The sequence below is a fragment of the Cavia porcellus genome, unplaced genomic scaffold (assembly GCF_034190915.1).
Source record: "Cavia porcellus strain 051 isolate PalLab524CR breed Dunkin Hartley unplaced genomic scaffold, mCavPor4.1 scaffold_32, whole genome shotgun sequence".
Classification (NCBI taxonomy): domain Eukaryota; kingdom Metazoa; phylum Chordata; class Mammalia; order Rodentia; family Caviidae; genus Cavia; species Cavia porcellus.
Genome location: NW_026947515.1, coordinates 14,513,621 through 14,540,729, shown reverse-complemented (window position 1 = coordinate 14,540,729; position 27,109 = coordinate 14,513,621). Strand labels below are relative to the sequence as shown.

General features: G+C 33.1%; 1 protein-coding gene across 13 annotated transcripts in view; it reads left to right on the top strand.

Moving 5' to 3' along the window:
• The window catches only part of Cep112 (centrosomal protein 112), a 607,347-nt gene that overhangs the window by 22,559 nt on the left and 557,679 nt on the right, over nt 1–27,109 (top strand). For 10 of the 13 annotated variants that reach the window (XR_010045020.1, XM_063241681.1, XM_063241685.1 and 7 more), the window contains 2 exons: nt 22,466–22,559; nt 24,286–24,360. The exons of 2 other annotated variants lie outside the window; for them this stretch is intronic. Coding sequence is in view for 9 of the 11 variants with exons in the window: in XM_063241681.1 (XP_063097751.1) it covers nt 22,466–22,559; nt 24,286–24,360 (169 nt within the window). In the remaining 2 variants the exon portion in view is untranslated. The remainder of the gene's footprint in view (nt 1–22,465; nt 22,560–24,285; nt 24,361–27,109) is intronic. One more of the 13 variants, XM_063241684.1, reaches the window with a different exon arrangement.

Sequence of the window (27,109 nt, the reverse complement as noted above, 5' to 3'; positions counted from 1 at the left end):
TTAATAATATTATTTTTACTTGAAATGTTAATTAAAATTTAGGAGTTGACTTAAGTAGGGTTAGGATGAAAAAAGTAATGCTGAATCAACTGTGGCCTTTAACAATGCTTCACAGTGAAAGAAATACTTCTGTTTGTTTTAGAGGAACTTACAGTTGAAAAAGAAAGCATTCGTTTAGCTTTCCTTAGAAATCATTTTTTAAGGAGTGGCCATCTAGATAGCTTAAAGATTCTAGGAATGTACAAACAAAATTATTTATCATTGGTTATTTATCATACCAGGTTTATGCTAATTTTATATAAATTGTATTTTTTAACTTATATTGGGTCATCTAAATAATAAACCTGTTCATGTCTATAAGAAAGAGTAGGATTAAAAAATAAAAAAGGGAAGACTTGGAGAATAATTATCCCTTTTTAAATGATTATAATGACTAGTTTTTGCATCTTTGCTTTAATGAGATTTTTTCATGATTTATATGATGCTGTCTTTTAATTTGGGATGTAAAATCTAGTTATACTCATGTCCTTATGGAAAATGTGATTTGATTTACAATGGTTTTTATGATGTGGTTTTCCAGGAATGCATTGTGGCAAAACTGGTATTCTGTATATCCTTTAAAAAGATTGCTAGTATTTCATTTGCTTGTGCAGTTTAGTAACACAACCAGCAGATGGTGATCAAATATAATAAAAACCTATTTGTAGTTGAGTATATCAATCTATGCGAAAAAGCATTTTTTACTTTAAAAATAATGATCTAATACCTTATGCATTCAAAAAACATAATAGAATCTTTTTACCTTGATAATCTATTTCTGTTTGCAAACAACATGAACAGTATAAATAGCTCCTACTCTTCAAATTGTTGGAGTGTTTGTTAGGAGGCCACTCAATACCATGCCTTCTTAGGGAATCTGTGTCTGTATGTATATTGTTATCAATATGGTTAGAATGACAGTGACACATCCTTAAATATCACTTACAAAAGTGCATTCATTTTATTTAATAATGCCCCCGCAAGACTTAGGCACAGATGTATTTTAGAGTAGCACCGTATAGTAGAACTTTCCATGATTGTGGTAATGTTCTGTGTCTGTGTTAGCTTCTATTTACATGACTGTTGAGCAGTTGAAATGTGGTTAATGTGAATGAGGAACTCAGTTCTTCATTCTAATAGATTTAAATAGCCATTTGTAATTAGTGGTCACTGTATTGGGCAGTGCAGTTTTTAGATCTGGGTCTTCAGCTGGGCTATTCTAAAACTTGACCTCCTGCGTAGAGAGCTGCCCAGTCTGTTATCTGTCTAGGCAGGGAAGTGCAGTGGTGATGGGAACTAGGAAGTAGGTGTTTGTGCATAACCTGGCTCTGCCACAGAGGAGACCTCTTTTGCATGCTTTCCTGCAGTTCATGGGCATCTCACTTTTTTGATGATGATCTAACATGAGCAACATCTATTGACTGTTCTTTGGTCATTCTTGGGGTTAGAGCTTCTCTCTCTGACAAAAAAACAACGAAACTTAATTTTTTCCATCAGTTTATTTGGGTAGAACACTTCGTATGAAATAAATATGATCAATTTGATAACTTTAATTTGTTTTTTTGGTTTTGGGGCTGGCATCCAGCGTCTCATACACACTAGGAAAATGTGCTACACTGAGCTATATCTCCAGCCTTTGTTGTGCATTTTTTGATAGAAAACTTAGCCTTGAGTTCTAGTTGTAAGACTGCTACATAAATGACAAGTTGAAACTGCTTTTTAGGGTACTGATTAAAATGTAATGTACTCTTGCTGTACACTTTGCTACTCTTTCACTGTCAACATTAATATTTTGATTAAATTGCATTTTAGGTTATTTATTAAGGCAAGACAAAGTGGCAGAAATTTGTAATTAGTGTGGATTAGCTTTGAAAATAATGGCTCAGCATCATTTCTTTTAGGCCTACATTGTCCCCCCAGAAAGTCAAATTTTTGAGAAATTTAGTTATATTTTTCTTTCTGTTCTTTTCAATGGGTAAGGCCTTGTAATAGCATCTTTTTATTTTACAAGCATCTTGTCAGATAATAATTTATTGTTCTTTTAAAAACAAAAATGGATGACAATAAACTTACAAGTGTATTATAAAATATAAGGAAATTAAAATACTGAGTGTTGGGGCTGGGGATTTAGCTCAGCGGCATAAGCGTCTGCTTTGCAAGCGCAGTCATGAGTTCGATCCCTGGTACCAAAAAAAAAAAAAAAAAAATACTGAGTGTTGTAAGCTAGGGGTATATTGATAAATCTTGATTTAATGTGATTATTAAACATAATTTTAAAAAGTTTTTTTAATCAAATGTGTTATGTTAATGTTGGCAATTGGGAATATGAAATGTTAAAATGCTTATAGGTCTCAGTAATTTTTGAGTTTTGTTAAGCATGTCATTGTTTTTCACTTAGTTTTTTCTTTTCTAATAAAGTTACCTTTGAAAAATTAAAATAAATATGAATGATTGAAGTTACTTTTTATTTTTGGCATTATTTGATACTTTATTGATATTAAAAAGTATTCCTACTTACATTTGTGTTTCACATACGTATTTAGCATTAATACCTCAGAGATACCTTTATAGATGATATATAGTATTACTTGGTGCTCAAATGAATGTAAAGTGACAAAAATCTAAAGCTAGTATTCATTTTAGTTTTCTGATCACTTAGAACACAGCTATAGGTTTCTTAAGATATTTGTATGCTATGTTTACATGTGGCACATTTATAAAATATGCATGAGCAAAAGGCACAGTGATAAAATAAATAAATAAAGAAAATAAAGAAATATACATGAGCAAAAAGCACAGTGATAAAATAAATACCCCTATACCTTCAACCCACCCAAGGAATAACATTATAATAACCTAGATGACGTCTGGGTGCCCTTCCATTCTCTTAGGAGGAGAATTATCTTATATTGCTGTAAATAAGTCTTTTGCTTGTTTCTTTCCTCTTTCTTCATCTTCATCTTTGTCCTCTTCTTTTTTCTTCTTTCTCCACCTTCGAGTTTCTGTTTCTTGTCATTGTGGTTCTTTTTATATATTATTTGGAAATTTCTTTCACTCACCATATTGTTCAGATTCATCCATTGCAATAAATGTAACTGTCATTCTTCGTTTTGTGGTAAACTTTTAAAATCAAATAATAACATACATATAGCAATACACACAAAGTATAATATATGTACAGCAAGACACATCAAAGTATACAGCTTGATAAAGTTTTACAAAATGAAAATAGCCATAAAATCACTTTCTAGATCAAGATAGAAAATACAACCAGACCTCCAGAAGCCTTTCTTGCTCCCTCCCCATCATTCATCACCCTCCAGGGGTTAACTATTTTTTGCATATGTCAACACAGATTAGTTTTAACAGTTTTTGACTCATAGAATATGTTCATTTTTGTTTCTGGTTTTTTTGTTCAACATTACATCATGAATTTGATCCATGTTCTTGCATTTGGAAGTGGATTTTTTATTATGTGAATACATCACAGTTTGTACATATTCATTCTACTGTTGTTGGACTTTTGGATTGTTTCCAGTTTTTGCTGATTTCAAGTAATTCTACTGTGAATGTTCTTTTACATGCCTTTTAGTACACATATGTCTATTTTTTTGAGTGTTGATGTAGAAGTGTGATTACAGTAGACACTGCCAAAGAGTTTTTCAAGGTCCTTGTACTAATTTACATTTCCACTAACAGGATTTGAAAGTTTCTGTGGCTCCTTATCCTTGCCAATACTGTACTTGGTTTGTCATTTTCTTTTAATTTAGCAATTCTGGTATGATAGATATGTACTTTAAATTTATATCATCCCTTGTGATGAATACTATTGAGATCTTAAATTATTACTGACCATTTGAATCTCCTCTTTTGTAAAGTTTCTATTTAAGTCATTGACAGTTTTTCTTTGTATTAAAAGTATTTGTCTTTCTGTTGATTGGTCTTTATGTACTGTGAATACCAAATTTTTGTTGAATGTATATTGCAGATACCTTTTTTCACTTTGTAGCCTACATTTTCACTTTCATTGGGATCTTACTCCACTTTCGTATTCCTATAAAGGAATACCTGAGATTGAGTAGTAGCTATTGAACAGAATTCATTGACTTACAGTCTGGAAGCTGGGAAGTCTAATATGAAGCTGCTGGAATCTTGTGTCATCGTATGGTAGGACAGTTGGGGCAGGGGTGACATGGAGGGATGGTGGGAGGAAGAGAGAGAGAGATATTGATTGAGCTTGCTGTTGTATAATGAGTCTATTCTCACAATAGCAGTAATCCATTTACAAGGGTTTCAACTCTTACAGCCTAATCAGCTGTTAAAGATCTCACCTCTTTACAGTGTTACAGTGGCAGTTAAATTCAACATGAGTGTTGGAGGGGACAAAATTACAAACCATCTGTTAAATATTATTATAGTATTATTTGTCAGTTTTCTCTGGTATGTGTGTGTTGTGTGTATATTTCCTGTTTAAGATACCTTGCCTTCCTATCCAAAGATCATGGAAGTGATCAGTTACTTTCCAGAAACTTTCTTGTTTTAACTTTGTAATTTAAGATTGTGGTGGTGCATATGGAACTTATTTGTGTGTATGAAGTAAGGTAAGAGTGATGGCTAGTTCTCTCTTCTCCTCACAAAGGATATCTATTTGATCTAGCAATATTTTTTAGAAGCCATTTTCCCCTCAAATTTTGTGCTTGGCACTGTTATTATAAGCCAGGAAATCTTAAATATATAGTTTGTTTCATTGTCTAGTTTCTTCTGTTGGTCTATTTGTCTGTCTTTGTGCTAATATCATATTGCTTTAATTATTATAGTTTTAAAATTGATCTTGATATTTAGTACTGTAGTATTGGCTTCCTAGCTCTCTTTCTCAAGGTTGCTTTGATTATTCTTTGGCTACTCTTTATTTGCATTTCCATATTAATTTCCAAATTAGCTCACCAATTTTATCAGTATACATATGAGTGTGCAGTTGCACCCTCCAAATGACTCTGTTGAGGTTTTAATAATTTGAGAAGAATTGATATTTTTATAGTATAGAATGGTACCCAGAGCCCCAGACAAGTAGAAATCTCCATTTTTTTCTCTATAGTTTTGTGTTTTCTGGAAATTTTATGAGTGGAATCATAAAACATTCAGTTCTATGTATCTAGTTCCTTCAGTTAGCATGTTGTTTTATATATCAGCAGTTAATTCTTTCCTGATCCTAAGTGGGATTTCTTTTATAAATATACCACATTTTGTTCATCTGTTCACAATGAATGGATATTTGATTTATTTTCAGTTTCAGGCTATTATGAATATTGCTGTTACCGCTTTTTCGGGGGTTCGAGGGATTGAACCAATGCCCGACGTGTGCTAAGCATGTGTTCTTTCACTGACCTCATCCCCAGCTGCTGTGGACATTCTTTATAAGCTTTTGATTGCAAAGTTTTTCTTTTCATTTTTCTTGGGTAGATTGTGTTTTATGTGTATATTTAACTTTAAATAAATTATTGCACTGTTTTCCAAACTGTCATATATTCCAATTGCCAATATATAAATATTCTATTTTCTAAACAGCCTCACGAACTGTTGGCATTTTTAGTGGCTTTAACTTTGTCTATTTAGTAGTATTTCCTTGTGTTTTTTAATTTTAAGGAGAAAAAAATAACAATAAAATGAAGTTTCAAAACAGGTTAGAAGGAGAATTACAATAATTAATATATTGCATATTGTTGCCTTCAAATACTTATTCAGAGTACAAGATGTAGGCATGATATCTTGTCCAAACAATATTAGCACAAACCTTTCTTTTCAATGAACTGAGGGAAGCTAGCTGTATAACTATCTTACCTATTTTGTGAATAAATACAGTTTTTTCTCTCTCTTTTTTCTTTTTACCCCTTTCCCCATCACTGTTTGTCTTTCCTTTTGAACAGTTACTTCCCAATTCACTATGTCTGTCGTATATCTTGAATCTTATTTATTTGTTCAATTTCTGACATTAGGAAGGCAATAATGTTTACAAATATGGGTCTAATTTATTTCACTTATAAGTAGGCTCTTGAGTTACACCCATTTTTTAAAAACGTCTCCAGTTTATCCTTCTTTATGGCTGAGCAGTACTCCATCATATCAGAAAAATCACATCTTTTTTATTTATTCTTCAACTGATGGGTTGTATCCAAGATCTAGCTGTTACAAATTGTGTGCTATAAACATGGGTGCACATATATTGCTATGGCATGATGTTTTAATTCTTCTGTGAAGATACCCAGATTCCTTTTGGTTTTGATTTGCATTCCCCTAATAACTAATGATAGTAAAGATCTTCTTATGTATATATTAGGCATTTGTATTTCTTGAGAGAAACTTCTATTACAGTAGTTATATGTTCCACATGAATCCAAGATACAATGGTGAGGCAAACATAGGATGACCTCTGTGGATAAGTCTAAAAAGGATAATGGCAGGCACACAGAAGTTGGTTGATAATAATTCTGAAATTTAGATGAGCAAATATGAAACTTTCCTAAGTAAGTCTCCAGATCTGAGCATAATTCTTCATGGTTCTTGGCTCCTCATCCCAGACTCATGATCTCATTTTCTGAGTTATCGTTACTTTTTCTCAAAGATGTTATTTATTTATTTATTTTTAGTTTATAGTTTTTTTAGTCTGTTTCTTTGCAGAAGAATTTTGGGAGTTCAGTGGTTCCTTTTCATTGGGTACCATGTCTCTGTCAGTCTAAGGTGGCCATGGTTTTGCTCATAAAATTTTCTAAAAACACTTTGTAGGAATACTGTGCATCCTTTTTGGGTTACAGCCATTAGACACAAGCCACATCTAGTCTCTTTGTCACTTTTATTTTGGGCTGTAGTGAGATTAAGGGACAGCATCCTTATGCTTTGTAGAGTTCCTATTGTTTGATTGACAGGATCTGTGAGGCATACCCTTAATCTTTTCAAAGGGCTCTGTGTATGAATTCATAATACTCTGATATACCACCCTTGATCTTTTCTATACTATTGAAAGGTTTTACATTTGTATCTTTTGCTTTATCTCTAGGCAGTGTCCAGACTTTGCGTGTATGTAGAGCTTTAATTTAATCTTAATTTAGGGTCTTTTGCCATCTGGAGATGCTGAGAATTTTTAAAACCATGAATTCTTGGCTCCATTTTTAAAAAAATACTGTCTTTTACTCATTTCATTTTTCCCATATTTCATTTGTAAGCAATAGGAAATACTTTTTTTCACTTATCTTGGCTATACCACTCACCTAGTTCATTAGATATATTTTGTAATTAACATATTATTAAAGGTGGTACTGTAGCCTCATACCAGAGTATGAAAAAGATTCTTTTTCTTCCCTTTTCAAATAACATTTCTCATTTCCTCTTGAGGCCCCAGCTGGCAACATCCTCAAATTTCAGATTTCTTATAATAAACTGTTCAGGTTCATTTTGTCTTTAGCACACTACACACAATCCTCATAGCCTTTGCTCACTACTCAGTCCCAAAGATGCTTTTATACTTTTATACTGCATCTCACTGCATTAGTTATCTCTGACTGCATTACAAGTTACTCCAAATCTTAGCAACTTACAACAATACAATAACTGCAAAAACATTGATGGTGGTACTTTGGTTCACAAATGCTTTGGTTTGTAAACAATTTGGTTCACGAACAGAAACATTTGGCAGAAGTTTGGTTTCGTCTGCAGACTGCACTGGGTGACAAACATGACTGTGGCCATCTGTCTCACACAACGTGATCTTCTTTTCCCAAATTGTGGAACACATTAAGTTCATGAACTGAGGTACCACTCTAGTCTTCTGTGTCATGGACGTAACCTAGCTGAGTTCTGGTTCAAGTTTTCATATAAACCTGTAATTAGAGTAGGAATTAGAATATAGTTTCAGTGCAAAATCTCCAATGAAATACTTGAGAACCAAATTCAACACACTAATAAGTTTGCACATCATGACTAGGATTTTTTTCTTGGAATGTAAAGGAGGTTTGACACAGAAAAATCAATAAATATGATTCCGTACAAAAACAGTACGATGGAAAAAGACCTCACCCAAACATCTTAATTAATGTAGAAAAAGCATTCGATAGAATTTAGTAAACCAGAAATAAGTAAACAAAAAGCAAATGTTTAAAAGACAAGTTAACCCATTAGGTGATGTCAGCAGTATTTTTACAATAACCAGGAGATGGAATGATCCTACATTACATGTCTGTCTCCAGATGAATAGATAAACAAAAATGTGATGTATATTATGTATTAATCCTAAAAAGGAGCAAGGTAGCAGCATGTGGTAGCACACATCTGTGCTCCTTGCACTCTGGGAAGCTGAGACAGCAGAATTTGCATGTTAGCCTGGTCTGGACAACTTAGACCCAGTCTCAAAGAGAAGAAAGGCAGGAGGGGTGTGGTGGTGGTGGGATTGTAACTGTATATGAAGGCCATGAATTCTGAGTTCCACCCCACTACCCTTTCCCATACACACAGGAATAAGATCCTGTAACATGTGAATACATGGATATATCTTAAAGCTATTCTGTTTAGTGAAATAAACTATCAACAGAAAATAGTCAACAAAAGACAAATAATGTTTAATTCTACTTTTATGAGTTACCTAAATTTGTCAAATGCATAAAAACAGTAGACTAGTAGTTAGGTACTGTGGGAAGCATGGAATAGGAAATTATTGTTAATTGGGTATAGAGTCCCAGTTTTTTTGTGGGGTATGAAAAACACTTTTATTTTGAAGTTTGGAAGACATTTCTGGAACACCATTGTTTTCAGAAGATATTAAATGATAAAAATGTGTTGCAAGAAAGCAAATCAATTTATTTCTTTTTCTTTTCATTCATCAAGAGTTTAGTTTTTACTTTAGATAATAAAGGCCGTGGTTTTATGACTTTTCTTTTAATATTAATGTCATTTATTTTTGTTTTTATTTTATTGAGTTATATATAGAGACTGGCTTGTGCATTTCTGATTGGGATAGTTTATTGAGCTTTCCGTAGTGACTGAATATATGATACATTTTTGTAAATGTTGTACAGGGTTTTCAGTAAAGCATTTATTTCTCTGAAAGGCATTTGCATTTGTTCCATTTACAGGAATACTTAAATCCAATTTATTACTAAATGCTATCAAATATAGCAAAAAACAATTTCACATCATCATCTGTTTCCACATATTTTGCCCCTGTCTTTCTTTAAGCAACCACCATCTCCCACCTGGTCCATTGGGATTGGCTCTCATTCCTAATCTTTTCAATCCCTTCTCCACCCGTCAGCTATGTACTTTAAAGAAATCAACCATTTTATCTCTTCCTCAGTTTGTTGAATGTTCTGCATCAGTTTCTTTTCTCAATAAAGCCTAGAACTGAACACACTGTGAAGTCGTGTCTCTGTCTTCCTCCCCCACTTGACCACAGACCCTTTTTCCATCTGATTAGAATGATGTAGCCATAGAGGCAAAATTTTTCCTTCTCAGATCCATGACACATGATTCTGCTCAACCTGGAATGGTCTCTGCTGTGTTTTCTTGGCTGGATGTTTTTACCTGCCCTAGGCTTCTCTCTTCCAAAAGCTCTTTTCAGACCGTGCAATCAACAGGATATCTGTGTACCCCTACTCCACACTGACTTTTGTTGTACCCCATGTTGTTCCTATATAGAGCTTAATGTGTTTTATAATTGAAGGTGTTTTTGCAAATTAAAAACTATGTTTTCCACCCTGCTGAAAGCTCTGTGAGTGCAGAATCTTTATTTATGATCTACTGAAAGCCTCTTAGCACATTTTTTTTTTTATTTTATGGGAAAAAAAGGTAAAACAAAATATCATAACAGCTGGCGAATTTAGGTCAGTGCCATAAGTGCCTTACTGGCAAGCATAAAGTCCTGAGTTCAATTCCTGGTACAAAAAAAAAAAAATCGTAACAAGATGATAGGAAAATACCAATAGTTAAATGCAAGTTAGTTATACTATTAGTGTCTCTTAGTTCATAGTATAGGAAAGTATGTGCTTATATCAGTTGGAGAATATTTTATGGTCATATCTTGTATCCTGAGTAACTACCTTAAATATAATAATACGCATTGTATTAACTTTTTATTGTTCTTACTGTTAACTGAGTCCCAAAATAAATATTATTGATAATAACATTTACCTTGCTCATCTGTATTTTACCTCATTCCCTAGTGTTTTAATGCAGTAATTTGCTTTTTACTTGTTAGAACATTTAATATTCCATATTAAGTGGAACATAAACTCATCATTTACCTATTCCACAAACACTTACTAAATGGCCGCTACCATAAGTAAGTGAATTCCAATTGAGTACAGCCAATCTGAAGCCAGTCTGGGACCAGAAGTGATTTTTACTTTGGACTATAGAATGTTTACATATTCGTAATGACAGTTTACATATTCATAATTCATCTTGGAGATGGAACCAAAATCTAAACATAGAATTAATTTATGTATCATACACATCTTATTTATATAGTTTGAAGGTAATTTATGCAATATTTTTAGTGTGCTTTGCCTGTGACCTGACACACGAAGTCAGGTGTGTAATTTTCTATTTGTAGGATCTTATTGGTGTTCAGAAACTTTCATATTTTGGAGTCTTTTGGATTCCAGAGTTTTGGATTAAGCATGGTCAACCTGTACTGTCATGTGAGCATGAATAGTTCTTGTGAGGTGAACAAAGACCCTACATGTCAACTTTAATCATTAACCTTGCTGTAGACTCCCAGTTTTGCAAGTTGAAATCTGGAGATATTTGGTAAAGACAATTGCACAAGCATGTGAATTTCCTTAATAGCACTGGGCTGAATCCTTCAAACTCGTGAAGACTTACAATTTCATGTTGTATAGTCACAGTTAAAATTTTAAAAGAATTAAGAAAGAAGAAAAAAGAATTAAGAAAGAAGACATATTAGCATTAACAGTGATAAAAGAAGAGGTTTGATAGTGATCCTACATTCATTAAGCATGTAAGAGAAGATTTTCAACAAATTTATACCAGTGACATCATGATGAAATGGATATAGTATTTGAAAGACTCAAAAGTCACTACTGGTTAAAAAAGAGTAATTTGAGAAGCCCTTTATATGCCAAAGAAATTAAATTTTAAATCATATCCAAATATATCTATTAAAATATCAAATGGCTCTATCATTAAAACATGGAATTTATTCCATGAAATTTGAGGTTACCATTTGAAAATCTATATATTTCATCATATAAATTGCTTAGGAAAGTATCTGATCATCTAACTAGCTACAAAAAAAGCATTTACCAAAATGTTATCTGTGGTTTAATCTTCCAAGTTAGAAACACAAAGGTTTAGTCTGAGTTACTAAGCATTAAAAACTAAAGTATTAAAAAGGCAAAGAAGATTTCACTTTCTTGATTTTCAGACTTAAAACTGAATAATGAAGACAGTAGTATTGATGAAAGGAAAAGTAGAAAATGTGCAGGATGGAAATTCCGAAAGTAGGTCCCCTGGTATCTCATTAATTGATTTTTCATAAAAATGACAATGAAATTAAGTAAGTGAAAAGTCTTTTCATCAAAATACCCCAAAAACTTAATAGCAATATTGGAAAAAAACCCAATGGGTTATTGATTTAAAATGGAAAGACAAAAACAATAGATTTTATATAGGAAAAAGAAAATCTTGTGACCTTGGAGTAGGCAGAGATTTCTAAAACAGAATATAAAATACAAAACAATGAAGAAAAATTATAAACTGGACCATCAGTATTATTATGGTTTGGATCTGGAATGTCCCCCAAATATTGGATTATGGAAGTGCTCAACTCCTAAGGGCATTCATTTGCAGATGAGTTCAGTAGTCAAATGCGCTATTAGGAAATGAGTCCTGGTCAAAAGAAGTGGGTTGCTGGGGGTGTGGTCTGAAGTACATATATTTCTTCCTGGCTCTTCCCTTTTGTATTTTGCTTCTTGGGTGCCTTAACATGAACAGCTTTTCTCTACTACCTTCAGTCATACCGTTGCCTTGGAGCCAAGAGTCTATGGACAGAATTTTCTAAAAAGTATGAACCAAAATAAACCTCTCCCTATTGAAGTTGTAGATGTCAGGTTTTGTGTCGGCAATGAGGAAAGAGTATTTTCTTTGACACATAATATTTGAAGAAAATACCTTACAAGGTATAGAATGGGTTAAAATATACTCATTGTGTATATATCTGTATTGTATGTATTTCGGTACTTACAACATGTAAAGAATACTTACAACTCAAGGTAGAAAACAGCCTAATTAATGTCCAAAAGAGTTTGTAGATACTGCACAAAAGAAAATACATAAATGACTGATACACATATATGAAGCACAATATGCACGAGAAGGGCTAATATTACAAGGACATAGAGTCAAGTATGGGTATAGTGTTGTGAAACTTGAAGTCACTATTGTGAAACTCAAAATGAGAATATCATATTGCATAAACCACTTTGTAAAACAGCTTGAAAGTTTCTTATAAATTTTAAGATATCACATAACCAGCAGTTCCATTCATAAAGTTTTAGTCAAATAAAAACATGTATCTACATAAATACTTGACTTTTCATAGACCATTCATAATAGCAAAATATATAAACAGTCTAAACATTCACCAATACTTTAATAGAAAAGCAGATTCTAGTTTATACATATATAGTGGGATCCTACAATAAAAATGACATTTTGATATATAGAATAAGATGGATAAATCTCAAAAGCATCCTGAGTAAGAGAAGACAGACATAAAGGTTTATATGTTTACTTTCAAAATGATAAAACTCAAACAGTACTGGTTATCTGAGAGTGGGGAGGAAGTAGTTTGAGTTTAAACGGTGTCTTACTTGCTTGTCCCTGAGACAAAATATCCTACACTAAAAATTAAGGAAGAAAAGGTTTATTTAGCTCACAGTTTGTGGAGGTTTCAGTCCATACTCAGCTGGTTCCAATGCAGGGTGGTGTGGCTGAGGGACAACCATTCCTGGTGGCAGAAGAGAGCAAAAGCAACAAGAGCAAAAATGGGGAGCAGCAAGCCTCTTTTCCTCCCTGATAGTGTATGCAGGCTACCTGCCTTAGGACAACTGTAGCATTCATACACCAATTCCAGCACTAGACAGTGAACCAGTCGCAAACTCTAGATTCAGCTTCTGTGACTCCCCCTCCCACCCCCTATGACCACATGAGGCTTTGGTGGGACATGCAGATACAAACTGTAACAAATGGGCTCAAGGGGATGTTTTGGCTATGATGGATATAACCTGTATATTTATTATGATGGTTATATAAATGTATGTTTCGGTCAAACTTTATTAAACTCAGCATTTGAAATGGGTCTGGATTTTTTTTTTTACATCTTTTAAAAACTTTTATTAATAGACATTCATAGTGCATAATCATGTTCACTGTGAGGAGTTGGTACATGTACATGACATAATTTATTTTTTTATCCTCTTCCCCTCCTTTTCCTCTCTTAGTTCACTTCTCTTTAGTTGGTTACAGTTTTACCCATCTAAATTATACCTCAATAACCTTAATGGAAATCAGGTACAGGTATGGCTGAGGTTTCCTTTGGGAGTGTCTTCTTTCAACCTGAAGACCTGTGAACAAAAGAGCAACGTTTCCTCTTCCTGTTCACCACAGCCAACAAGCAGTACTCAGAAAGGAACTAGAAAATTGAAATAAACGTTCCCACTCAAAAAGCAGGGAAATTGAGATGCTCATGCCAATAGGAATTCTAAATCTATCCAGACATAGGTTCCCTGACTCTTGACTGGGGTTTATTGCTGCTTTTGGGCAGTGATTCTTCATGTTTGCTTGCTCCACACTTCTGGCTCTTGGCTTTTCCCTCTGAGATATTATTGTTCTTTTACCTTAAATAATTTGCTTGAAGTTGTGCAATTTTCTCAACCTGATTTTTTTTTTGTATTGGAAATTGAACTCTGGACCTTGTACTTGCCAGGCAGGCGCTATGCCACTGAACTATATCCCTGGCCCCTCATCCTACTTCTTATTTTTAGGAATTTGGAGAGCCAAATGCTTTGCTTCAGTTTTATCTGCCTCTTTCGAATGAAACTAGCATACTTTCTTTAAAAATTTTCTGGCCTTTTGTGTTTTAAATTGCAATCTACTTCTTTAGATAGATAACATGGTTTTCTTTTTGTTTTGTTACAATTATCAGGATGCTGGGAACAACACCTAACATTCTTAGAAGTCTTCCTGTCTGTCAGAAAAAATTAAAGAAGTACACCTCAAAAATGCTTAGAAGTCTTATTTTGCTGATATGATCTTTGAGGCACTAGTCATACTCTTTGTAAGGTCTTAACAAAGGGCTTATAAATAAATGTCTTCTTGAGATTTTTTAATCCAGGTTTTACTAGAAAAACCTTGAATTTGATTTTTGCCCTTGGATTATTTTTTTCTATGAGTCTTTTTCTGGCATAAGAAAGTGAAAATGAAAAATAGTTTGTTTTTCAATCTTACAAGTTCTGCCTTGGAAATGTATCTTTTAGAGCATACTTGAAATATGAACTTTTCCTTCTTCCTTTATTTCTATTTCTACCTTTTCAGCCACAGATAAAATAAACCATTTGACATTTTCAATATTTTCCCTGGAATTCTCTTTAGACAGTTTTTGTACAAATTCATTAAGTGTGTTTTCAGTTTTTCACATTACCACAGTGACTCTGTTGCCAAAATTTCCTTCTCTACATAATATGAGTTGCCTTTTTGTTCAGCTTCAACTAACATTTCCCTTCATATGCTTCCAGCCTTCACAGTATTCCTGAGGTCCTTTGGGTCTCTGCTAGATGCCTGTTCTAAAAGCTGATACTTTATGTTTTAGTAACATGATATTGTAAATTAACAAACTTTGTTTTTGTTGTTTAACACCTCATTTCTTGGAACCAGTTTGTTTTATTTATTTATTACTGCATAACAAGCCATCTTAGCAACTAAAATGACAATGATTTTATTATTTTATTTGTCTGTGGGTTGACTAGACTCAACTGGGCAGTTCTTCTCATTTACAGTTATCTGGAACTTGATTGGGCCACTGAACATAACTCACGTGTTTACCTGGCATCTTAGTAGTGGGATGGCTGGCAGCTTGGGCTTATGTATGAGAGCTGAAATTCTCTTTCCATGTGCTGTCAGAATTTTCCTTCTATATGTGGCCTTTCCAGCAGGGGGACTGGATTCCTTATGTAGTTGCTCAGGCCTTGTAAATGGGTAAAAGAGAAAACTTCCAGACCATTTTAAGGCTTTTACCTGGTAAAATATCGATTGTATTGTATTGAATAAAATGCACCACAAACCTAAATTAGATATAGTGTAGAAGGGAACCCTTATAAAAGTATATAAAAAGTAGAGCATGTAGATTATTGGGGCCCATCTTTAGATATTACTTGCCACATGGCCCTAATACATAGATAAAAGCACATCACAAGTTAGTTACCAAGCCATCTATGGTTTAGGCCATGGTTTTGAGGTTGTGCCTGTGCCTTTTGCCTTTTCTAGGGTTGCAGCTTGTTACCAGCTGTGGCTTGTTACAGCTTGTTGCAGCTTGTTACAAGCTATGTGAAAATAAGGTCACCAGATCTTATTTTTGTTTTTCTTTCAAGAGTAGGGAACTCTACACCAGCCTCTGGTTTCTAGATGAGTTTCCTATTTCATGTGTGGAACTCTGATTCACCCTGACTTCTCAAGTCGTTCTTCCTACTGATTTTAGTTTTTTCTGGAAACAGAGGCTGACATATCTTCATTTTTCATCCTTTTCAGTGCATTCAGTTTTTTTTCCTAGGTTAAAATGGTGTATGAAGATAATTTTTAAGGCTCTTCTGTTATGTAATCTTGATTGCTATTTTCAGAGCTATTTCTTCATTATATCCTCAGCTTGTTTTGTTTCCTTCTTATAGAATTCATATTACTTTTTTTAGAGGTTTTAAATGTATATACCTCATCTTTGACACTTTCATTAATTTTGTTTTAATTAAGTTTATTAGTTCAATTTAAACATATGTAATGATCACATTCATTATCAGGAATTTGTATGTGTACATAATATATTGTAACTTTATCCTTCTTTTTTCATTTTTTTCTTTTCCTTTCCCTCCTCATTCTTCCCAGTTTCCCTTCCTACCAGAACATTTTCTTCCCGTTTCCCAATATATATTGTACATTTTGGCCCTTATTTATACTTTTGGTTTCTCAAGCCAGAAAATCATTGTGATATTTATACATGCATCCAGTTTATTTCACTTAATATAGTGGTCTCACAATATATCCATTTACCTAGAAATTTCTCATTTATCCTTTATGGCTGAGTAATACACCATTATATAAAAATACCCCCACATCTTTATGCATTCATCAGTTGATGATTATTTGGGCTGTTTCCAAGATTTAACTATTACAAATTGCTGCTATAAACATGAATGTACATATATCACTGTAGTATAGTGCTTTTTATTCTTTTGGGGATACCAGGGAGGGGGATAGCTAGATCAATGGGACCTTTATTTCTAGTTTTTGGAGGAGTCTTTACACTGAATTCTACAGTGGTTGTACCAGTCTACACTCCTATCAACAGTGGAGAAGGATTTCTTTTCACCACAGCTCAATCAGCATTTGATACTGTTTGTTTCTTGATAACAGCCATTATTTCTGAGTGAGATGGAATCTCAGAGTTGTTTAAACTTGCATCTTTCAAGTGATCAGTGATATTGAACATTTTTTCATACGTTTACTTGCTAGTTGTATTTCTTTTGTGAAGTATCTCTTCATTTCAGATGCCCATGTATGAATTGAGTCTAAATTTGGGAGATCGTATTTCTTTTAGTTCTTCATATAGATGTTAATCCTTTGTTAAAAGTAAAATTGACTAAGATTTTTCCCGCTGTTTGGGTATTTTTTCACCCTGTTGGTGATTTATTTTGCTGTGCAGAAGCTTTTTAATAAGATGAGATCCCAGTTGTTGAATCTTTGTAGTATTTCCTGTGTCTTCAGAGTTTTTTCATGAAGCCTTTCGTATGCCTGTGTTCAAGAGTTATGTCTATTCTGTCTTCCTGCAGATTTAGTGTTTCTGTTTTAATATTAAATCTTTGATCCATTTTGCTTTTAGTTTAGTGCATGGTGATAGACCTGGGTCTAGTTTTAGTCTTTGGTATATGGAAAATCAGTTTTCCAGCACCTTTTTTAAAAAGAGGCTTTCTTTTAGTGAAGGTGTTTGGCCCTTATGTCAAAGATAAGGTAACTGAGTGTGTTTGAAGTTTTTTTATGCATCTTCTGATCTGTTCCAATGATCTTCATGTCTGTTTTATATCTCAGCAACTCTGTAGTATAATTTCAGGTCAGAAATTGAGATGCTTTCTGTCTTGCCTTTGTTGCCTAGAATTGTTTGTGTTGTTGTAGTTCTCTTTTGATTCCCAGTGAATCCTTCTCCTATTCAATATAGTTCTGGAAACATTAGCTAGAGTAATTAGACAAGAGAAAGAAATAAAAGGAATAAATATGGGAAAGGAAGAAATTCAATTATTATTTGTAGATGACATGATACTCTACATAGAAAACCCCAAAAACTCCACCAAAAGACTTTTAGATTTAATAATCAGATTCAGTTGTATAGCTGGATACAAAGTCAGCACTCAGAAATCTATAGCATTTCTGTTAGCAAATAACAAACTCACTGAGAGAGAAATTAGAGAAACTTTGTCTTTCAAAATAGCAGTGAAAAAATGAAATACTTAGGAATCCATCTCATAAAGTTAGCAAAAGAGTTCTACATTGAAAACTACAGTACTCTGAAAAAGGAAATGGAAGAGGGTGTCAGAAAGTGGAGAAAGAAGACAGCAGTTGCTTTGGTTGGGAAGAACCAATGTAGTGAAAATGACCATACTCCAAAACTGTTACACAGATTTAATTCAATCCCAATCAAAACACTGTCAGCATACCTCATAGAACTAGAGGAAACATTCCTAAAATTCATTTGGAGCTAAAGTTCTTTATTTTGAGACAAAGTCTTAGTCAGTCTCCAGATTGCCCAGACGAGGATAGTATGGGGTCTTCCTGCCTCATCCTTTCAGAGTGCTGGGATTACAGTTGTGTGCTACCATACCTAATTTTCACCTTTTTAATATATCCATAAAGAAATTATTATAGTTATAATGTGCTTTTCTTTTGGCTTATTTACTAAAGTTGTAAATGGTTTGTGCATCACTATTACCTTAATGTAGTAAAGTATGTAATTATCTTTACCAGTGAGTTTTCCAGCCTCACATTTGAACTTGAAAAACTCCCTTTAGCCTTTTTTCCAGGTTAGGTCTAGTGGTTATGAACTCCTTCAACTTGGGTTGATATGGTCTTTTACTCTCACTCATTTCTGAAGGAAGACTTCTCAGGGTATAATATTCTTTCTTTCCTTGCTTACGTGGTTTCTGCTGAGAAATCCACTGGAAGTCTTATAGATGCTTTCTCCTATGTTATGAGCTACTTTTCTCTTTTTGGTATTAACATTCTCTGTCTGACTTTTGATAATTTGATTCTTAATGTGTTTTGTGTGGATGCCTTCACCTTTAACTCATTTGGAATTCTTCCAGCTTCATAATCTAGAAGTCCATTTCTCTTCTCCCATTGTTTTGAAAAATAGTCCTGTTGCTCCTTTCTCTCTGCCTTTTTGTCTTCAATTCAATGATGCGTATATTTATAGACTTGATACATCCCAAAGTTCCTTAAGCTTTCTTTACTGTTTTTCAGTCTTGCTTATTCTAGTCCCATCACTCTGAATTTAAGGTTGTCTTTGTACTTATTTAGTGTTCAAGTTAATTGTTTTTCCAGCTGGAGACAGTCTTGTGGCAAGAAATTAAACTTACGTGTGTATGTTTTTTGTGCCAGCCAGATTTTAGCAATGATACTGACTTTCTCCTTTAGTTGGCTCAGTTGTGTTTACAAGAAGCTGGCTTCTACAATAATTTTGCTTTACTTGGCCTTCTTCAGAGCATGTTTTAGGAGCAACTTAATGAATTTAGTTTTGAACATGTCAAATTGGAGTCAGGGCTATTCAATTTGTGTTTGTAATGGCTAAGAGAGCAGTTTGGACTGAAGATGTGGATTTGGTAAGCAAAGCAAGCATCCATTTAGTATATTGAGTTACCCAGGAAAAGCATGTAAAAGGGTAATAAATACCCTGGACTTACAGCTTGTGTGGAGTGGGCAGAGAAAGAAAGCTAGCCAAGGTTCCTGTGAAAGATATAAAACATCGGACGAGAACTTGAAAAGAATGGTTCTATGGAGCCAATATGGCATCTTTAGAACTCTGTCCCTGATATTTTGGTGATAGTTGAGAGTTCATTTGTTTGAATATTTGAAAGATCACTGAGGTTCTTGCAGCACTTTCAGGATAAGTACAAGCCAGTTAATAGTTGATTGAAAAACAAATGACAGGTTAGGGCATGGATCCAGGAACTTGTTTAAAATTTTATGGTGAGCACAAAAGGTTGATTGGTACAGGATAGATGCATGTGAATTAAGCTGCGTGTGTTGTTTTATGTATGCAGTCTGTTCAATAACTAACTAAATAAATGTTTTAGACTGTATTAATATTTTGTATGGGAAGAATTACCTTTAATATTTCAGTATTTTTTCAGTTTTTAAGCATACCTCTTTTTATGATTGTTTAATCAATTCATAAATTAGAATAGGTCTCTGCTTAGTATGTCAGGTCCCACATACTGACTTCTGTATCCTTATTTCAGCTCAAGCACATTGATGAAATTTTTCTACAGAGTATTACTTTGTTTCTTATTTGCTCTTATTGAAAATTTGGGCAAATGAGATACAAAGTATAAAGCAATAGTTCTCTTTTAAACAGCTTTTTAAGAAATTCTCCATTACTTAGTAACAGGTCTAAAGCATATTATTTTACCAGTTTTACTACCAATAAGACATTAGTTTTAACATTGTCTTTCTGAACTATTAATTTGTCTTTTAGAAATTCTTAGTTTGATATTCTTTTGGAAATTTTGACATTGGTCATGGTTAAAAGTTTACAACATTAATTCATGATGCAGAGGGGATAGTTTATCTACAGGTGATCATTTCCACGGCCTCTGACACTGTAAAGAGTATGGAACCCTACATGCGCTATGCTCTTTTCCTTTGCACAAGTGCTTGTAATTTATAAATTGAGCATTGTAATACGTTAACAATAATAACTAATAAGAAAATGAGACAGTTACAGACTTATGAAAAGTTATTTAAAAGCTGGGCCTGGTGGTGCATGCCTGTAATCACAGCACCTGTGAAGCTGAGGCAAGAGGATTGTTGCAAGTTCAAGACCAGCCTGGGAGGTGAGCCCAAGGCCAACTTAAACACATAGCAAGATCCTGTCTCAAAAAGCAAAGAAAAGAGTATTTAAAAGATTTGAATTTATTATTTTTGGAATTTTTTATTTACATTCCCCCGACTATAGTTGATTGGGGTTAAATAAAATTGTGGAAAGCAGAACTGTTTGGGGGGGGTGGAGGATCCACTCTTACAACAATCATTTTCCATTTCATATATCTAGAAGCTGCTGTTGAGAAAATAAGTATTCATAGTCTTGGAACTTTCTTTGAAATAGCTTGAATTAAAACATAAGAGGTACTACAGGCTAAACTGGCTTATTTGAGGATAGTATTTTTTAAATTTTATTTAAAGGAGAAAAAAAAACAGTATAAGGGTACAAGTAATATAGAATTTCAAAAAAAAACAGTAAGAAATCATTAGTTAATAGATTACATATTGTCATCTTAGAAATAGTTGTTCAAGTTACAAAATTAAGCATACAAAGTGGACATTCAAACAGTGAGACTGCAAACAGTTGTGTTCAATAATCCAACAAAAACTTAGTAATATGGTCATCTATCTTATACACCTAAACACACTTGGCAGTTGAGTTGTGTCCTTTAGAGTACTTTCTTTTCCTCTCGTTTTTACAATAACATTTACACATTTTGAGTTTTATTATACCCACAGTTCTTACTACTTTTTTTTTTTTTTGGAAGAGAATAGAACCAAATGTGACAAAACAAAGCAGTCAGTCAAAACAAAGGATGGACATAGTACATACATGATGTAAAAACAGAATACAAGGTTATCAACACTGGTTACCATAATGCCTCTTGCTACCTTAAAAAGAATTGCCTATATCATTAGGTATAATAAAATTGAACAAAACAGTACAGAGCAAGACCAATAAAACCTAAACATTAGAGACATTACAGGACTTCAAAAGAAGATAATAGTCAAACCAGAACGGGCGTCATAGTCTTATTGCCTTCAAAGTAGTTGCCTATACCCTCAAACTTGATACTATCAAACAGAACAGAACAGAGTAAAATCAGTCAAAACAAGATGGTGGGAGCAATATAGGGCTTCAAATCAAGTTAATAGGAAATCAAAAAAGTTATTATAATATATCCTGCTAATTTTTTTGATTTTTTTCCCTTAAGTAAAAAAAAAAAAATAATAAAAAAATAAATAATTTTTTTTTAAAGGGAGAGATTGAGATAAAAGAGGACATAACAACATAACAATACAGGTCAAAGCATAACAATTTCCGCAGCCTAGTGCTTCACCACAAGATAATCCGACTTAATAGTAATTACCATAGTGTCTCTTTCCTTGAAATATTTGAGTATAACTTCGTATACTATGGCATCAAACATATCAAGGCAGTGTGAAATCATTCAAGAGGATGAAGGTGTTACAGGGTATTTAGAACCAGTTAACGGAAAATAAAACATTGGTTTCTGTATTTTCTCTTTGCCTATAAAATTTTTTGTTTATATTATCACATATAATAAAAGAGGATAGTGTTTTTGTTTGGTATTATCAGAGAAGTTTTTGGTGAAATCCATTTAAACCAGTGACCTGCTTATACTGTACTTTTCACGTTTTACCTGAATTAATATGACATTTTTAAAACCGAAGAATGAAATACTTTTATTTTCTTATATGATTTTATGTTAATTGAAACTTTAATGTAAGTTTTTACTTTATGTATTTGAATGTTTTATCTTGAATCCGGCAAAATTTGTTAAGTTTCTTTAAAAAATGATTTTCTCAGAATATAAACTTCACCTTTGTCTTGTCCCACACTTAGGAAGAAGGGAAAAGATTTAAATACGTATGGATCATTGTTGTCTCTCTTATAAACAGTGTGACAAGTATGTGACATTTTACTTTTGATTTAATCGAAATGAAATAAAATATGATAAATACAAATGCTTATTAGATTTTTTACTTTCAAATTATGATTAATATAAACTACCATCTAATTTCCAAAAGAAGAAAAATAACCATAGATGTGAGTCCTCTGTGTTCTCTAAGTTTTGATTGTGCTATTTTGGTCTCTTAGGATAGAACAGTGCACTGGAAAGCAGCGAACAAGTTCCCATTCTCTGAGTCTAACTTACAAAGAAGATGGACAAAGTATTATCCCAAAGAATTGTGTAAGATCAGATTTTAGTTTTCTTTTTCGTTGTATAAAAATATTGTTAAAGTTTCACTCATTGCTCTGAAAAGTGAGTAAAGCCTAAAGGTTTTTGTGAGTATCGTGATGTCAGAAATGACTGTTGTGCTTAGTGTATTCCATGGTGTGCTTTCTGCTTTCACACGAATTCTGAGACAGGCTAATCAGTCTTCCTTTCCTTGCACATGTAAGCATAAATTTGAAACCATTTATTTTAAAAAATTTCCTTTCTCCTTTTATTTAGAGTAACCAAGTAGATAACTCAATGTTGATAAATTGAAAAGAAATTGGGATTAATTTACAATGAAGTAGGAAATACAGCTTTTCTGATTAATTTAAACTGTTTATATCTTTAAAAATGAATGTTGCTCTTGAATTTATGTGTTGAACAAGCTTTGTAATTAGGGATTGTGCTTTCTTACTAGAGTCTTTATTGATTAACTGCTATCTTGGATAATGTGATTTTTATTTGCAAGAGGTATCACATTGCTTTAAAGTAATTCATTACATTTTTTTAGTGACAGTTTGAGATATCTCATTAAGTAAAATTTGATATAAAGGTCAACCCACTTTTAATAATGATCATGTAACTATAAGCAATACATTTACTTAAAGAAAGTACGTACTTTTTACTTAAGGAGTTTTTATTCACAAAGAAAATCAGAAAAAACAAGGGACCACCAGTAGAAATGGTAATGAATTTTAGTATAGTATATAAATAACAGAATCTCAACATTTTGTTGAATAGATATTTGGAGAACCAGTAAAATATGCAGGACGTTTTAGTCTATTATTCTTCATTACTTCATATTAATTTAAATAATCATAGGAAAATAGGTTTATTCATCAGTAATGAGGCTTTTGAAAAGCATGAAAATGATGTGTCAACAAATTTAATTTCAAAATAATACTAGTGGGACTGTAAAATAGTCATTATTGTTTTATATGGACTTATCTTTCTAAGCTTTTAGAGCTTTCAGGTCTAGGTACAGATCTGAGGTTGTCTTTAGTTAATTTCAGTTTTAATCTGGTTGATAAATACGTAATATAATAAATTATACACAGGAAAAACATGAAATTTTTATTTTTTAGAAGTAAAGAATCAACTTAATTGTGTTTTCATGACGTTAATTCAAAGCTTATTACTCGTTATATTCAGTGTATGAGTGGGAATTAATTTAAGGACAAAGAGCTTCTTGGACATCAACACAAAACTTCCTTGTTAACTAATTTTAACAGGAGTAAATAATTCATCTTTTCAAGTGTTTTTCCCATCCCCTGACACTTTCAAGCTATTGTGGTGTACCAAAACTTTTTGTAAAAGAACTTACAAAAAGGAGTCTGGATTAATTTTTAAAGTATTCTTTTAATTTTTGTGAAATCTAGTTACTGCATGAACATATTGTTAAACATCTCATAGCGCTAAGCAGCTGTAATAAGAAGCTGTTAGTTAGAATTAAGAACGTTAGCGTAGTTATAACAGAATCCTTTCCTCCAAGGGCAATATAGCATTACCAAATAAGCACACAAAACTTTCATTACTCTGAATGACATATATTTTATCTTGTTTTCTTTTTTTCCTCCATGTCTTCTTTCTTTTCATATCTACCTCTCTTTTTCCTCCTTTATTTCTTTCTTCCATTCTTTTTTATTTCTCTTCCTCATTTTTCCCCCTTCTTTCTTCTGTATTCTCTTTTGTATTTCAGGAAGTTCATTCGAAAAAATCTATTTCTTTGGATGACAGTGACATTGAAGCTCGCCTTAATAGTTGGAATCTTGGGGTAAAAATTTGTTTTCATGTCGATATTGATGTGGCAGAATCATATTGTATTTGTATGACATGAGCTGTTTTAATCCTAATCACTGAAAATTGGATGTTAAATATTTAGTATTATGTTGACCTTGAGAAAAACCTTGAAAAAAGTATGGCAAAGAGAAGCAGTGTTCAAGAGAAACATGAAATATTTTTGTCCTTTTCCTTGACTAACTTTCTTATTGATGAAATAAGAGATATAGACAGAGTTAGTTAAGTAAAATGATACTACATATCATAAAATACCGAAAGGAGTTATATGGAAAGTAGAGACAGTCATGCATTGCTTGACATGATGATACACTTTAAGCAATGTGTCATTAGGTACTTTTCTCACTATGTAACATCATACAGTACTTAAACAAACTTAAATGGTATAGCTCAGATACTCAATATGGGCTTCTTGATCCAATCAAGAGGTGAAATAAACCATGAGATGTATGATACTGCTACTGGTCTAACATGGTATATTCTTTTATAGTAAACTTTTTAGTCAGGAGTACATTTTAAATAATGATAAAAATATGGCAACTATGATGTCATTAGATAGTGGAGGCTTTTTTTTGTTTAGCTCTGTTATAATCTTACAGGACTACTGCCATACATGTACTTTGTTGTTGATGAAGACATAAGTATGCAGCATTTAACTACTGAGGTGAAGGGGAGGAATGGGGGAAGACATGGAGAAGTAAAGTAATTCAGGAAGGCTTTGTGAAGGAGCAGCCATTATAGTGGGTAATTGATTGTGTACTCTGCGTCCAAAGGCTGAGAAGCACTGTATTTTGATATGTGGAGATGAAGTGAAGAAGGAATTTGAGGCCAAAGCAAGTATAAGAGAAAGACAAGGATAAGTGAACCATCCTGACTGTGTCTTTTGGATTTATATATGGCATTAGTTGTCAGGCTGTATGGTATGGCAGGCTTGAGTGCTAAATTGAAAAATTTGTGTTTTAAATTTCAGGCTACATAGAGCACTGAGCTCTCTTCCCCATATTCCTCTTTACATGTATGTTATGTAAAAACTTTGAGGGAAATGCAAAGGATTTAAAATAGTTTTTGTGATACTTGATTTATTACACAGTAGTTATAATTTATAAATTGAAAAATGCACAAAATTGGAAGAATAAAAGGCTTCAAAATCTTAACTCTGAGATATGTGTTGATGTTTTACTATGCAAGTGTAGCATTCCTTATGTGAAAACCTAAACTTGGAAATGCTCCAAAATCCAAAAATTTTTGATCATCATTCTTATAAAAAAGTTTTGGATTTTGGATTAAAGGGTACACATTTGGTAAAGCCTATGTTACAAAATCCGAAGAACTCCAAAATTATGGTTTCTCTGGTGCCAAGAAGCCCATGTAAGGCATAGTGTAGTTTTGGTGTAGTTTTACAAAATTTAAACAAAATTAGGTTATGTTATAAATGCTGTTTTTTGTATAATTTTGAATCTTTTATATCTGTAAGAATTCTATGAGCATGGGTTGCATTTTTCTTTTGGATAGATATTCGATAATTTTGCTACTTTTGGATATCTAAATTGCTCCCAGTGTGTTGCTAACATAAACAGTACTGCAACAAAATTCATTGCCAGAATTTTCTTTTATTCATTTTGATTTGCTTTCTTAGATTACTTTGTCTTCCAGAAGGTTTGTACCAATTCCAACTGGCAATATTCATTTTACACTTACTCACTTGTATTAGGGGTTATTATTTTAAAAATCCTAAGTACTTTCTAGAAATCCTGGATTTTTTTTTTTTTCTTTTGAGATGAAGTCTCACTGTATTATTGAGGCTGGTCTTGAACTCGTGAGCTGAAGCTCCTCTTGAGTCATCCTTCTGAGCAGTGGTACTATAATGGTCTAATAAAAATGATGCGTTAAGGAAAAGGACATAAATATTTCATATTTCTTTTGAACACTGTTTCTCTTTGCCATACTTCTCAAGGTTTTTATCAAGCTCAACCCAATACTTGGCTTGCTGGCATTATGAAGATTTGATTAGACATGGGCAACAATGGAAAAAGGAGACCAATTATTCTTTGAGCATTAGTGGACTCCGTTAGTATGATTGCTGTGAAATTGGAAAATTTAGAACAGAAACCCTTTTCAAAAGTACAGGATGCTCTGTGACCAATTGGAGGACTACACTGAAGGACACCTAATAATTTGCTTCTGTGAAATGGAAATATTAATTGTCAATTAACTGACTGTTAGGTGAGAGGAACCATTTTAGAGGTTTAAAGTTTTGTTTTAGATAGATGGGATTTGATGACTTAAGAATAGTTGCGAAGTTCAGGGCCTAGAACTTTGTGAGATTCAAGGACTCTAGGCATTTTGGAGTTAAACTGCTAGATATTGTGGCGAGATGGAACTAAGAGCAGCTCCAGTCTTCAGAGAGTAGAGTAAGGAGCGCTGGTGGGAAGTGGAGAAAGTGAGGATGCCTGGCTCATGGAATAGGCACAATTAGAAGGTTGTGAAATGGACAGGAAAGTGATATGGGTCTCCTATGAATATTAGTAGTGTGATAGTGAACAAGAAGAAAGAAGTAAAATTGGGGAGAGACTAGTAAGTCAAAAAGAAATCAGTTTTATGTTTGAACGTATAGGGGAAGTTTGGTGGAAGGAAACCCTGTTACTGTGGTGGGAGAACGGCACAGGAAATCCCACAGAAGGACAATTCCTTTTGCCACAGAGCAAGATCAAAGTGAAAAATAAAAT